Below are 15501 nucleotides of genomic sequence, written 5' to 3'. Positions count from 1 at the left end.
CTGTGGAAGAAGACACACCTTGAGTGTAAAGAGACGCAAACTGCTATTCGACTAAGAGTTCGGTCAAAGACGTTTGGACCGCCTGTACCAGATTGTACTCCTAATCGTAGATTACCTTCTTTTATAGTTAAGTAGGTCTATGTGTTTGTGACTTTATATAGTTTTATGGACGTTTTGGAGTAAGCTGTTATCGAACTTTGTGTCCGACCACGTAATGTCGTAAAGGTTTTCCGTAATGATACATAAGTATCACTGGTGAGACTCACCAACTTAGGACAGAAGGTGAAGTAAGGGGGAAAAAAAAGAATAAGAGATTTGGTTCGACTATACGTCAAGAATTTAGATCGAACCACTTATAGAACGGTTAAACTTCGTTCAAGTTCGCGTACTGTACTCACCGTCTCCTATCGGCGAAGAAGTGGCATTACAGTAAATCACCTGACATCAGCAGATACGTTCCAGAGTCTCTTGGGCAGAAGAAGAAAGGTGTTTTCTTTTTAAGGGCGAGGCCGACTCTCTACTTACTACCTTACCATTAGGGACTAAACTCGACTTCTCCTCTACATAAGCAGGTAACGACGGAGAGAGTCCAGAGCTTTTAGCTCATTCTCAGACGGGACCTTACCCACCGAGAGGCGACATTCTCTAGTTGACCTGTCCAGTTTTAGAGTCACTCCTCCCAAGCATCCGCTGTCCGAAACCTGAACAATTTGCGCGAAGGAAAATTTTAGTACCATTGTCTCTCCATGGAAGTCATCTAGCCTATCAGTCACCCCACTAGTTTATTACCTAACGGATGATCTCATACAACCACGTTAAATGTCCACAACTTTCAAATGTGGACGGTTAAGTTAGGAGAGGGGTCAAGGAATTAAAGGTCTACTGCGGTCAGTTGACTCTCTAACACCCCAGAAGTCGGGTACCTCTTTGGGGTTAGGGCTTATTACCGCACGATGCGACTACTCGGTCGCTCTGAGTTTTATACTTTAAACGGCCTTATCGGAGAGACGACTACAGAAGATAAGTTAAGAGTCATTAGACTTACTCGCGAGGCCAAGTTCGTACCCATTGACTCTGGTGTTCGCCTTTGTGTCAGATTCCGTGACCGTGTAATGTTGTCCAACTCCTATCGTCTTGCTTCTAGAAATAATAGACTGCGATCTTATACTGGTACGAGTGGGTCAGGGTGATTCCGAAAGAAGCTGGGCGACTCAGATAATTGTGTTGTGGGACTATGCTGAGTTGCCGGACGTAACTAAATTATTTTTAGCTAAATGGACTCATTGTTGTCTAGCGTCCTCCCTTCAGACTCCTTTGTACGAGTGGTTCTGCTGGAGGAAAGACGTGACCACTTGAGTTAGAACCCCTCGAGGTGCTGTGTCGCTCATTCTCGAGTGCATCTGCCGCGACGGAGAGGAGGTCTCTTTCGGACCAGAGAAGGGTCGAATCGTACCTTCATAAGCATAGGCATCAGTAAGCCTGTGTCTACATCCTGATAGGCTGCCAAGGCTATTGTACGCGGCTACCTCTAGGAGTCGACCGCCCGCGTGGAGGCCCTCTGCAGGACGTTATTGTAGAGTCAAACGCAACTGCGAGGGAGAGAGTAAAGGGCTGCCGTGCAATAGCTAGGCTCACTACGCGGTGTCGGGCTACTCCCCTAAGGTTAGGGCCACCTACGAGAGGTCGACCTGGGTCGACTAGGATTTATCGGCGTCCACGGCTTTTCAAGGGGGCAGGTTTACTTCGGCCACTGCTGTCTGCGGAGGCTCTTGTAAGTGTACGCTGGACAGGCTGACGACGACATGTCTCAGCCTACCATATAGTTGTTGGACTACGAACTCGACTGCATAAACTTTGTTCCAGAAGACGACGCGGAGACATCGTCTCGACTAGCTGCACCAGTTTTTACGGCTGAGTATCGAGAGAGACTTTAGCACGGTTACTCGGATTGTATCAAGCCCACAGAATCTCGGTAAGACGTTCGATCGCCGGGTCATAGCGTACGGTCGGAGAAGGGCGAATTCGCTCTGTGCTATTTGCGGTGACTTTGCGGAGGAGCAACCATCTTTGTACGTCTAGCGTGTGACACTGGTCTTCTCCGAGACGTTAAGCTCGTCAGATAGCCCTTTGTAGGAGTCTTCGTTCGTCGGTCTGCATGATCCCAGTTTGGTTTGTCGGACTAAACCGCATTTGCACAGTCGACGCTCAAACTGTCAACTTGTGAGAGTCGAGCACCTACTGCAGTATGGCCAGGCAGCATTCATCGTGCTGCATCTAAACGACCTCCACGTTTTTCTTAATAAGTAAACCCGCGGGTTGGGCGTCGATACAACTGTAGACACAAATCGTCTACGAAACGCTCGACTGGTAGTACCGCGGACGCGCACGGAAGGTCGATAACAGGAATAGGAGCCGTGTAAACGGGGTCTGACAAGGAGTACGCAGTTTTAGTGCAGGCGGAACACCGCTCGTTGGCACTCCGGCCTCGGAAGGACCAGGTATTACAGTCACAGCAAGACTACTGCGTTGAGTCTGTGAATCCTACAATCGTAGGGTAGCGTGCTCGGGCGCCTCTGTCTGGCGGCATTCATTCGTATGATAAGGTTTATGTGTACTTTTTTGTGTTTCTGTGATAGTTAAGATCGGGCTCAATACTGTTTCTAGTCCTAGTTGTTGCTGTTTTTGGTTGATTATCTCTTGTATTTTTAAGTTTCGCGAGTACATCACTCGCTTAGTTTGAAAGGTTCGTGTTCCTCGATATCTGACGACTTGGTAACGCGTTCTCCTGTTATGCGTGACTGCTCTGTGACCCTCTGTCCGCCGGCTTTACGAGCTGTGTCTAGTTCTCTTGTCCACACTTGTTAGCCCGTGTCCGCCCGCTGACGTGCGATCACTAGCTCGATTTCCGGGCGCTGTGTCTTTCGCTACGGTCAGTCTACCTTAGTCTCACGTCTTTCCTACCGTCGCACTTTTGTTAGTCCATTTCGGACCTTACTCTCTATTTACCAACTCACACTTTTGTTGTATTTTGTTAGTACTTCGGACTGGAGAGATCGTACAAGACAGCCACGTGTTGTTTACATACTCATGTTGTAATAGACGCTCTTCTTGTAGTAACTGATATAGAATCGTGTGTAGAAAGTCTTTTGAGATTGTGTTCTGGAGTTGTATGAATTACACATTTACTGTCCTCTACACAGTGGTAGACGGTCACATTACGATGTCACTAGTAATAGTGTACAAGACCTTCTGTTGGCCACTCATATAAAGAAGACTTCACAGATCTATGTCCTTAGTCGGATTTACAATTACATAACACATATTTCCTAACTAAGCGTTATCGAAAATGTTTACAAAATGGTAGAATATCTTTTCAAGGTACGCATGTTCCTTCAAGAAAGTCCACATGCTACACCTCAACATTGCCAGATTCCTAATACTCTTGCCAACAGCATAAAAGATGTCATGACATAAGTAAAGACTTCCGTATAGACCACGGAACATACATCACATCGACATTTCTACAGCAGAAAACTGACATTCGATTTAAATGATTAAATATACATGGTGAATCCGAGCTGGGTTTTTGCAACTATCTCTAACACGGCTAAGTATATTTATTTTGAACTAAACTAACCTAATTCTAAATCACTCTTATAAATCTCTATAAAAACGCTTCTTGAGCATAAAAGTGTCCAGCTACATATGAATAACTTTGTTAATATGAACGTGGTTGTATATGACCTCTACAGGACGAATTAAACTTGGGTCTCTATGAAAGCAAATATCACCGTCTACCTTATGTCAAGTTACAGGTGGCTAACAGAATTTAGGAAATGTGTATATATATATGCTAACCAAAGGAAGACTAGGATCTAGAAATATCGTTACGTAATTCTAACAATATTATTTCCCTATGTATTGCCGACAAGTAGGTTGTCCGTCTTATAATTAAGTCGATACCGACAAATATAAAAAAACTGTGAATAAGTGTACAAGAATAACCCCGATAAAGAGCAAAGGAATTATACAGAGGCGGAATCGTTTTACTTACGTAGACGATCAATGTGACGCGAAGTTCCGAAAGTTAAATTAATATTATGAATGGTTGAGGACTGTAAAAAGAAGTTTACAGAGCGATAAGATCAGGACTACAGTGTGTCGACTGCATCTGGAGAGCAATCGAATACTATGATGATAATCTGTACGGCGGGCGTGGTGTATGACAGAAGACCTTTTATTCGTTGGTCATCAGATAACATTTTGTTCGACGGGTTTCTTCGTCTGTGAGTATGTACTAAACACAAATATAAATCTATAGGTTTGATTCCGGAGTCCTACTGATATTCTGATCACTTGTACGTAAACAACAAAACATTAGTTAATTTAATTTTATTTTTATATAATTATTTTTATCTAAATTTTTTTATAAAAGAGGTTAAGGCTAGAAAATTTGTGAAGGACTACTAGCCCCGAGTTAGGGGCTAGTGAACTACTATTAGACCGAGGCATTAGGCTAAGTGTTACACTAGTCCTCTGTAGAAGATTTACAACATGTGTTATCTATATTCGTCGTGGTTTTTGTACCGCGGCTATTTTGTTTGTGAATAACCAAGGGTTATTCACGGGTACTGACCTATTCGAGTACGAAAGACTGAGGTGGAAGTCGGGTTGCCTTTTTTCTACGAAAACTGTTGTCTTTGTACCTATTGGTTGGACTACTTTGATAACTCCCCGACTCATAGAACATAAGGTTTTTGAACTGTGTAGTCCACTTCTATTGCATATCATGACCCATACATATAACAGGAGTTACACAAGTACAAAATAGTCAGTACGCATTTCACAGGGGTGTTGTTAAGTGTATATACTTCCCTAAACGGGTACAGGAAGCGAGTTACAGTAATAGGAGGATTACAAGGGGAGGAGAGCTAAGAGGAATTCTACGTGCGCGTTTGATCTTATATATAGTAAATTTAATTCAACAAGAAGGAGTAAATACGCAGTCTACGAAACGAGTCGGTTGGCGTGGTCTCTTAGAAGAGACCGTATTATAACAAAATGTTAATTATGGATGTACACTCGATATTTTACAAGCACTCAAGTTAAGTGAAATGGATTAGACAGACCTAGCGTTGTGCTTACTTTATGTAAATAAGAAACGTTAGTTATGGGGTTAACCTAGGTTCTTGTACGTCACTCTTTTATTCGAAAATTTGCATAAAAGACGTTTGATTATTCAAGTTCTGGTTCTCGTAAATCGGAAGAATACGGTATTTGGTTCCAATATCAACTACATTTACGTACTTCTATAACATTTATAGTGTCTAACTCTGTCTTAACCTGATCTCATGTATGGAAGAAATTAGGGTCCTCTGTACCGGCGACCATGAAATTTGCATCCGGACATACAGATATAACTTTATTCGGCACAGAGTTCTTATTCTCTTAGTGAAAACGATTATATCTAAATTCAGACCTTGTAGGCGAAATATAAAACTAACATCTAGACCGTTCTACGACTGCTCTTGTTTATATATATTACACTCAAAACTACTACGTACAGACTCTTGATCATTCGTTCACTCCACGAATTATCAATATATATTACGAAGATGTCGACGTTCGTGCTTCTCTGGGGATATAAAAAAGATACAGAAAACAATTTGTTTGCTTTCTGAAGTTAAATCAAACCATGATCAAATCTCTTTGTATTGTAAGGGCTCTTTGTATACGTTAATACACGTAGGTCAACTAGTTTTATTCTTATTATTCGTACCACATCTTCGTCAAGGGTTAGTCCTACACTAAATTTGCCACTTTCAATACCTCAAATTATTGTATCTCTACTATAACTACTTAACTTTACTATTCCAGATAACACGTGGAGATGATACTCTAGAGGTTGCATACATACATACAAAATTACATACATACAACATGGTACATAACAATACATCTTTTGATATTATCCGCTTTGTGACACCTCTACTACAATTGTTATTGTGGCTATGTTATGCTTATTTCGACACTTAAATGACTTGCTGGGACATTTTCATCGTCAAGTTGTTACTTATTATAATGTTAGGACTGTTCTATATTTTCTAATAATTATTAATTTTCACGTCCGAAATAGTTGTTCAGTCAGACCTTGTTGACGACTATGCATTTTCTTATAATAGAACTGTAGTTATGTGATACACATCTAGTCGAGTACGAATGCCTGACGATCATACCCTATACCTGGACACAGGTATACGTAAGTATGTTGTCTCAAAATGGATTGTACGGACTAGGTTGGAATATTATATGGAATAATGACATATCTTAAGCTACTCAAGATGATTGTAGTGAGTGTAAGAAAAAAGGTTTGTTATTTATGCACTAGTATACCGTCATTGGAGAGCTAGTGTTTGTTGTAGAGCCAGAATAGGGTCTTTTTGTTCATTAACTCAATATACTTATTTGTTTGAAGATAATATAAATACATACAATTTTTGTAAATATCCAGTGGTTTTGCAAAGACACTCTTTTCAGACTTCTGTTACTTAGGTGGTTACCTTCTTTCCGAAGTGTCGTTATGAACACGAGTCAATATTTAGAGGTGGGATCCCAAGTTTATTACGATTTCCAGTCTTTTTGTCTTGATATCAGTATCCTACTATAGGTTCCAAGATACCCTGTCCGCGACACCGTAGCAATAAAAAAGTCAGCATGCAACAGCACCACGGCCGTGGGTTTCTTAGTGTTTATCGTAATACTGTTTGAGTATTAGACTTTTGGTTTCTTGGATCGTAACAACTTTACAGACCGAAGTGGTGATGAGCGGCTATCTTTTATCGGTTGATTCAAGGTGTCGGCATCGCGTTGTAAGTGTGTCCGCTAAAGCAGTGTGAATACTCTTAGTAACTCGATTAGTCTACTCTAACTTTCGCTACATCATCTTCTATGTGTGAGACGGAGATTTGTTCATAGTTATGTCCCTATATCCGGTCCTGATTCAACTGATAAAAGTAGTATAAGGCGGAGTCATAGAATACCACCTGAATGCCGCTAACGAAATCCAGTTTTTTGGTTTTTGAGTTTCTCTGGTCCTCTTCATCTTGTCTCACTTCCTGACCGAAATTCAACCCCCCTTCGTTGATATAGGTTGGTAGACACCAATACTCAGTAGTTCGCTCGTATGACTCGTAGTAATGGGTCTCGTTTTTATTGTCCCGTAATTTCACGATATATCCCGCGAGATACAGATACCATAAAGACGCACATGATAATGATATATGTTTGACCTGGCACCTGCGTCCTTTTGAATAAGGATACCAAAAAAAAAATGTCGTATAGTCTACGTTAACGATTTACATTAAACGAGATAAGCTATCTATGAGACTAACATTTCGAGATAGAGGAACCAATGTTAATATGTATCTAACATAATTCTGACATACACACGTGACCGTTAACCATAGGATTAATCTATACGTCACAGTCCGCTCTTTTCGTTAAAAGTAAAACTACGACTCTACCCAGGCCAGTCATACCGCCTCCGTACTCCACGACCGAACACGAGCGACTCAAGACTTCGTAACATCGGACCTACATACCACGTACTACCATACTAATGATAGTAGTCTAAGTATGGAGGATCAAGAGAGAGGAGTTTTTAGACCGCGCGGCGCGTTCTATGATAGGGACATGTCTAAGCTCCGACGTCGTTTATTGCTGTGTGTGTGTGTGTGTGTGTGTCGAAGTAGTTTGTTAGTCTGTAGTCGTGTGTAGTGATGTGTGTGTGTGTGTTGATAGGTGTGGTTGTGATGTGATGTGTGTGTGTAAGTGTGTAGTGTTCGTCGGTGTTGCGTGTGTGTTGTGTTGTGTGTGTTGAGTGTGATAGATGTGTGATGATATAGTGGTTTTTGTCGTGTGTGTGTGTTATGATGTGTGTCGTCTTTTCCTTCTTTATCAACACCCGTTCTGTTTGCGTCTAAATGTCCAATCGATCAGGTAGTAGTCTAAGGTTAATAGTATATTTATATCGTAACAGGTGTAAATGGGCCTCCGGTATCATATTTCTATGCACCTGTACCGATAAGATCCACATTTCATTGCTAACCTACATAATAGCAAACACCGAAGTCAGTTGTACGCATCGGGGCCCACCACTATTACCCCTCCGTCTGCCTACGATTAATTGGCTACTAGCGGTAGATCAAATTTCATGTACCTTATCTTTCCGCTTTTGTAGGAAAACAAATGCACTAGGGTGACTTATTACTACGCAAGCTAAACTAATATGGTCTGCTGGTCGTTTCACTATGGAGATGGTAGGCACTGTGGAAAACTTTGCAAAACCGACCTAGTTGTTATTACACATGATGGACTAGATTTACTCGTGACCCAAATTGTCTCCATCTCACATATCGTAAGTAGTAAACTAATTCTAGTCAAACATTTTCCGCTTCTGTCGCCTCCCTAGTACCTACTCAGTCTCATACACGGTCGTTTTATGATATTTGGAACACAAACCAGTAACATCTTACACTGAGCACTGGCACCACCCAAGTGTAAACCTAATGCACAGTTTAATTCAGCTATATGATAATCTGACGTACTTTTTCACGTAAAGATTAGCGATAATTATGATTCGTCTACTAGAATGATTTGTCAGTACACTTCTCGGATTCATTTTTGCATGACACTTGTAACATGGGATACATAATCTCACCTAATCAAATGTAAATGGATCCTGCTAAAATCAGTGCAGTATCCAAGTGGCCCACTCCAGGAAGAAGGTTCAGCAGTTTCTAGGATTTGCTAACTTTTATAGGAAGTTTATTAGGAATTTCAGTTCTGTTGCTGCCCGTCTGCATGTTCTGACTTCTCCTAAGGTTCCTTTCAAGTGGGCTCCCCAGGCGGACATCGCTTTCCAACGCCTCAGAGAGAGATTCACATCAGCTCCCATACTCACCATTCCAGATCCCCAGCGCCAGTTTATGGTCGAGGTTGATGCTTCCAATGAGGGAATTGGAGGAGTACTGTCTCAACGATCTGTAGAAGACAACAAGATGCATCCATGTGCTTACCTGTCGCGGAAGTTGACAACAGCAGAGCGGAATTATGACGTGGGAAACAAGGAACTGTTAGCTGTAAAAGCTGCCCTTGAGGAATGGAGACACTTGCTAGAGGGGGCAGAGCAGCCGTTTTTAGTCTGGACAGATCACAAAAATCTGGAATATATAAGAAAGGCTAAGCGTCTCAACTCCCGTCAGGCCAGGTGGACACTATTCTTTAGTAGGTTCAACTTCACACTCTCTTTTCGTCCCGGGTCTCAGAATCAAAAACCTGATGCTTTGTCTCGTCTTTACGATCCAGAACCACTTGCTGTAGAGCCCAAGACCATCCTTCCACTTAACCGTGTGATCGGAGCCTTTTCCTGGCAGGTGGAGTCGGACGTTAAAAAGGCGAATGTCATGGATCCTTCACCTAGCGATTGTCCCAACAATCTGCTGTATGTCCCTGAGGCTCTTCACTCCAAGGTCATCCACTGGGCTCACTCATCTGTGCTTTCATGCCATCCGGGAGTAACAAGGACAATGTTCAGGATTAAACAACGTTTCTGGTGGCCAGCCATGAGGAAGGATGTGGCGGAGTATGTAGCGGCTTGTCCGGAGTGTGTGTGTAATAAGACCTCGTCTCAAGTCAAGATGGGCTTGCTCCAGCCGCTGCCGATTCCCCAACGTCCTTGGTCACACATTTCAATGGATTTTGTGACAGGACTTCCTTCATCCAGAGGCAAGACTACGGTCCTAACAGTGGTGGATCGATTTTCAAAGATGGCTCACTTCATCCCATTGACCAAGCTTCCCTCTGCCAAAGTCACCGCAGAGGTCATGATGAATCACATATTCAGGATTCATGGATTCCCTGATGACATTGTTTCCGACAGGGGTCCACAATTCGTTTCTGGAAGGAGTTTTGTCGACTCATAGGTGCCACCGTCAGCTTGTCATCAGGATATCACCCTCAGTCAAATGGACAGTCGGAGCGTCTGAACCAAGAACTAGAAACAACGCTACGTTGTCTCGTCTCCCGGAACCAGACCACCTGGAGTGACCACCTCACATGGGTCGAGTTTGCCCACAATACTCTTCCTACGGCAGCCACAGGTCTCTCTCCATTCCATTGTGTCAATGGTTTCCAGCCTCCGCTTTTCCCTAACAACGAGGAAGAGGTGATGGTTCCATCGGCTCATGCCATGATCAGACGTTGTCGCCGAGTTTGGGCTGGTGCTCGCCAGTCTCTTCTCCGAAGTTCAGCTCGGATGAAGGCTGTTGCAGACGTCCATCGCCGGGTCGCTCCCTCCTACAGACCAGGCCAAAAGGTTTGGCTTTCCACTAAGGACTTACCACTCCATGTTGCCTCAAAGAAACTGGCTCCGAGATTTGTGGGTCCTTTTCCGGTGTCCAGAGTCATCAACCCGGTCTCTGGACGCTTGCAACTCCCCAGGACTATGAGAGTGCATCCAAAGTTTCACGTCAGTAAAATCAAGCCGGTGTGTGAGAGCACACTTGTTCCCGCCTCCAAGCCCCCTCCACCGCCCCAGTTCTTTGAAGGGGGTGAGGTTTACAAGGTCCGTAAGCTACTGGAGGTCCGTAATAGGGGGAGGGGAAAGCAATTTCTGGTAGACTGGAGGGGTTACGGTCCTGAGGCTAGGAGCTGGGTAGCTGCTTCATTTATCGTAGACAAGACTCTTATCCACGACTTTTACAATCAGCCTGGGCCATCAGGAGTCGGCCCTAGAGGGGGGGGGGTATTGTTGTGCACCGACAGAAATGCTAGAGAGGTTCAGGTTCACTTTGTTTTATGTTTGTTTTCTCACTCACCATTTATCTCTCAATCCAGGCTTCCTGATTGTTTTCACCTGGCATCCTTTCTGTGTCTCCAGTGCTCATCAGCGTCAGTCTGATTGTTCCCACCTGTTCCTCATTATCAGTGGCGGCGCCAGGGTATGCCTGGGGTAGGCCATAGCCATACCAGGAAATGGCTTAGCCCTACCTTAGCCCGACCATGAAAAATGATGCTAAAGTAAGCATGTTGAGAACACGGATTGCGAAAATCTACCGGTCGTGTCCACAACACAGAAACTGATACTGAAGTGCACATTACTAACGCAATATGGTTGAGACCATTCAGGCTTATGCTAGAGGGGTGTAAGGAATAGTCTAAGTAGTGGGGGAGTTTTATAGACTAAAGGTGTGGAAATTCTCTCGCATATCAGCACGGCCGCGGTCAAATCAAAATGCCTCCGAATGCAATTTGAATAGACCTACAGCCAATCAGAGCAACGAAACGTTGGGTCTGCTGCGTCATGCATTACTGATACGTCACGTTCACAGTGAAAATTCCCCAAACTCGCGCCGAGTAAATTGCAGACAGACAGCAGAACTTCTAGGATTAATTGTATATTTCGGATGGATAGATTTGTTCTTAAACGCCCTCGCATTGAGGTACAACAAGTCGAACAGGCGCTTTAATGCGACCCTACAAGGATGCCTTTACGGATTTACACAGACTCATATGCATTTCCCTGACTCTGCCTGTGACCTCTGCTGGCTGCGAACGCAGCTTCTCCTGTCTCCGTCGCATCAAGAATTATCTAAGAAACAGCAGTGGTGATGCACGGAACAGCAACCTGGGCCTGCTGGCTATCAATAAGCAGAGGAGTAAGGCACTGGATGTCCAGCGTGTCATTGACATTTTCGCTTCCAACCACAACAACCGGCGGATCGTGCTGCTTTGAGAACGTCAATAGTGAGTTTAGAATATATTTTCTAATAATGGGTCATTTGAAAAAGTGTTTTGTATGACAATAGAGACACAGGCCACCTGTTGTGTGCTGTACCTGTCTCTCTCTGTTTACCTGTGTGTGTCTGTGTCTCTCTCTCTCCCTCTCTCTGTCTGTCTGTCTGTCTCTCCCTCACTCACTCTCTCTCTCTCTCTCCCTGTCAGTGTCAATTCTATATGCAAACTTTTCTTTTTTCTGCCGCTGTAACGTGGAATTAGCAGAATAGGCTATTGTATTGTTTAACTCACACCTGTTGCTCTCGATGTAATTTAGCTGATAAAAGGAGGCTAATAAAAGCCTCACGCGTGGCGTTTCATTGTCAAGGGGTGCGATATAGCGTGTATGTAATTACACTGCTCATTATCATGTGTTTAAATTCCCCTGCCTCCCAGTGTTCCTCGTCAGTTCGTATTGTCTCTTGCTATGGTCAGGTCTATGCTCCTTGTGCTTTTGAAAAGTTTGATTCCGCACTATGAGCGCTTTCATTTTTTGTTCTCTATTTTTGTCATCTCGGCTTGAGATTTGATGGTTACCTTTTTTCGTTTGTCAATGCTGTATTTGGAAAATAAAGTATCTTACAAATACTTTACCTCTGTCTGCAGGGTCGTGCAAATGGGTCCTACATCCTAAGTGTCTGAGTTCGTAACAGTGACTTGAAGAGTTTCATAGGTTTCATATCAGTATTTAGTGTCTCCACTGTGACGTGTCTCCATGCTCAATGTTCAGAAAGTTCTTTATTTTTCTCATACTGCCTGTGCTGCAGCACCTCTTTTCACCCTCTGTCTGAAACCAGAGCCCAGTCTGCTCTGATTGGTTAGCTGCCCTTAACCGCTTCGAGATGTTTCGCCCCTTAGCTTACAATGTGTTGGAGCTCTAGCCAATAGAAATGCAAGTGTTACATAATGATGTCACTGTTACGGAAGTAAACAAACGTACACACTATAGAAAAGGGAAAACCCCACAATCATAATGGGGCCCCTTTAAGCAAAACGTTTGTAAATAGATTAGAAAGGTTAAGAATATGTGTAAATGAACACAATAAAGAGTATATTTGAAAAGTCAATATATACAAATATTATATTACTGTATGATTTTGTTGGCTCCAGAGTACAAATTAAACACTAAAAATAGATAATTTGGCTCAAACTGTTCCCATTTATTTCCCCTTACACGATGAACTACTGTTGCTCTGTAAATTCACTTTTCCTCTTTCTGTTTCTCTGTGAAAGCCTCTGAGACTAGCTTGTGCCAAAAGGCAGTATAAATAAATGAACTGTAAAAAAGTCCCATATGTACAGCTGCTTCCTGTCTCCTCTCTCCTTCCAAACAGAAGATAAACATGTTGGAAGTGCTTTTTCCATCCGCCACTCTCTCCATCTGTCGCTGCACAGAGCCTGCCTCAGCTCTGCTCAACAGATCCCTCTCTGAGCAGGACAACTTTAGAACAATCCTCCAAAGGTTAGCTCAACTGATCTATCAAGATTCAAAGGCTTTATTGTCACAGTAGCTACAGTGTTGTTATGGCATTGGAAATCTTAAGTCCCAGGTTCAATACAAATAGTGAAAGACTATGTTGCAAGAACAATGTGCAAGTAATGCAGATTATTTCAACTTTATACATCCAAGTTTTGCACCTAGTACACAAAGCTATCTGCATGGCTTTACACCTGTCCTACCAATACTGCACATATTGTACTTTATATATAAAGGTATATCTATATTTAATCTGTATTTTGTGTAAATATTGCTATATTTTCCTGTTATAATATTTTTTTCCCGGTTATTTTCTTACAATTTAACTCTGTTTATGTATGCACCATATACACCAAGGCAAATTCCTCGTATGTGGAAACCTGCTTGGCAATAAACCTGTTTCTGATTCTGATTTTGACATGACAAAAGAAATACAATAAGCTAAAAGTTGCAGTGTGATTGTAAATGGCTTGTTGTGGTCATGATTTTCCAATATGTGGGTCACTTTTAACTAGAATAAATGTATTGTTAGCCAATGTTCCCTGCTTCAGTGTTATCAGCACAGGAATGGCCTGAGCGGGGGGGCGGGGGACAGACCTGTCATGAGCAGGAGGCGCAGCAGGATCATGTGCAGGCTCATGGTGCTGGGGAGGGCCAGAGCCAGCAGCAGGGCCAAGCTCCCCAGGTGGAAGAGGAGGTGGTGCGCCTGGTCCCATTCTGTGCAGGAGGTGCTATTCAGCTCCGCAGCCGGGATCCCTGGAGAGGCGGAGGGGAAGGAGGGCAGCGTGGTGAAGAGCGGGGGCAGCGCCGGGGTGGAAGACATCCTGCGGCGGGGTCACCTTGAAAAGTAGGGTGAGGTTGGAGAGAATGTGGGTAGAGGAGTGTGAATACAGGTCTGAAAAAACCTGCTTCTACTTGGTACAGTATGCTCCACATGTAACGCTCATTACAGATATTATCACCTTATAAAGTTGTTATGTTAAACATGTTAGCAAACTGTTTCCTTTGGTATGCCTCCAGCAGCTTTCAGTAACTCCACCTGAAGAATGTGTAGTTTTAAACATCCTTTCAGTCGTAGTTCAATCGTCACAAAAACATAATTTTCTTACTTTTGCAACATTCATGCAGCAGAAAGGAACATCGGATCATACCAATGTGGGGGGGGGCGACTCACTAATTATTCCTCCTTGTTGACCCACTAGCCTTAAAGTCACACCATAATAATTGCCTTTTTGGATCTTTTGATACAAACCAGATAAAAACAAACAGTGTAGGCTTACGGCTTAACAGAGTTAATTGTATATGTTGTATATTTTTTACAACTGTCTGAAGATATCGCATCGAATCATATCGAAGCTTTTTACTTAACATAAACATTACTTATTATTTTCTTTAACTATCATATACTTGGTAAAAATAGTTCATGTACCCAGAAGTGTACACTTACTTAACATAATTGACTTTACTTTACTTGAGTACTTCCATGTTCATGTACTTCTACTTGACTACATTTCAGATTGAAGTGTACTTTACTGCATTGCATTTATTTCATACTTGTTACCTTTTACATAAATACATGTGTTTATGATATATGTAGTACCAGCAATGTGCTCATCATTTGCTCCATATTGACAAATTACAACATTCTACAACTCTTATATTTCTAATGATAAAAACAGAATATAATATTCCATAATAATACAACACATTTATAAGATACATTCTGCACCATGAGTACTTTCACTTTTGATACTTGACTTTCACATTGTAATGGAGTATTTTAAGACTGTGTTAGTACTTTTACTTAAGTAGATGATCTGAGTACTTTTTCCATCACTGCATGTCCCAGTGTTCCTTCAGATACTACAATAAGCTGCATTTAATGATGAATTGAAGGAGATCACATATTTCCATTGTGTTTGTTATTTCTCTACGTGGACGACATACCATTCTCCACTGTGCATGTAAGAGTATCAGCTGCTGTGTTCCTGTCTGATGTGACGGGGCTCTCATGTTATAAATAGCAGTGGGATAAACACCCAGCTCCTCAGAAGAATATCTTACAGCTTCTACTTTCTGACGGTTCTTCAAAGTACAGAGAGGAAAGCGCTACTCACCGATCAGCAGCAGAGCAGGAGGAAGATCTCTGGGAGACTGAAGCAGTGAGGGGTCTGTAGGCTGGACCCTCT

At 42.6% G+C, this 15501-nt stretch overlaps 1 protein-coding gene across 1 annotated transcript in view; it reads right to left on the bottom strand.

The window, feature by feature from the left end:
- Window positions 1-15501, bottom strand: part of popdc1 (popeye domain cAMP effector 1) — a gene marked incomplete at its 3' end in the record, with an annotated part of 20393 nt that extends 4892 nt beyond the window's left edge. Inside the window, exons 1-2 of the mRNA XM_010779278.1 lie at window positions 15430-15501; window positions 13910-14151 (exon numbers count right to left, since the gene is read on the bottom strand). Coding sequence (XP_010777580.1) covers window positions 13910-14135 — 226 coding nt within the window. The remainder of the gene's footprint in view (window positions 1-13909; window positions 14152-15429) is intronic.

Source organism: Notothenia coriiceps, unplaced genomic scaffold (assembly GCF_000735185.1).
Source record: "Notothenia coriiceps isolate Sejong01 unplaced genomic scaffold, NC01 NC01_scaffold00020070, whole genome shotgun sequence".
Classification (NCBI taxonomy): Eukaryota; Metazoa; Chordata; class Actinopteri; order Perciformes; family Nototheniidae; genus Notothenia; species Notothenia coriiceps.
Note: the sequence above shows the minus strand (reverse complement) of the source record. Positions and strands in the feature narration are given on the sequence as shown.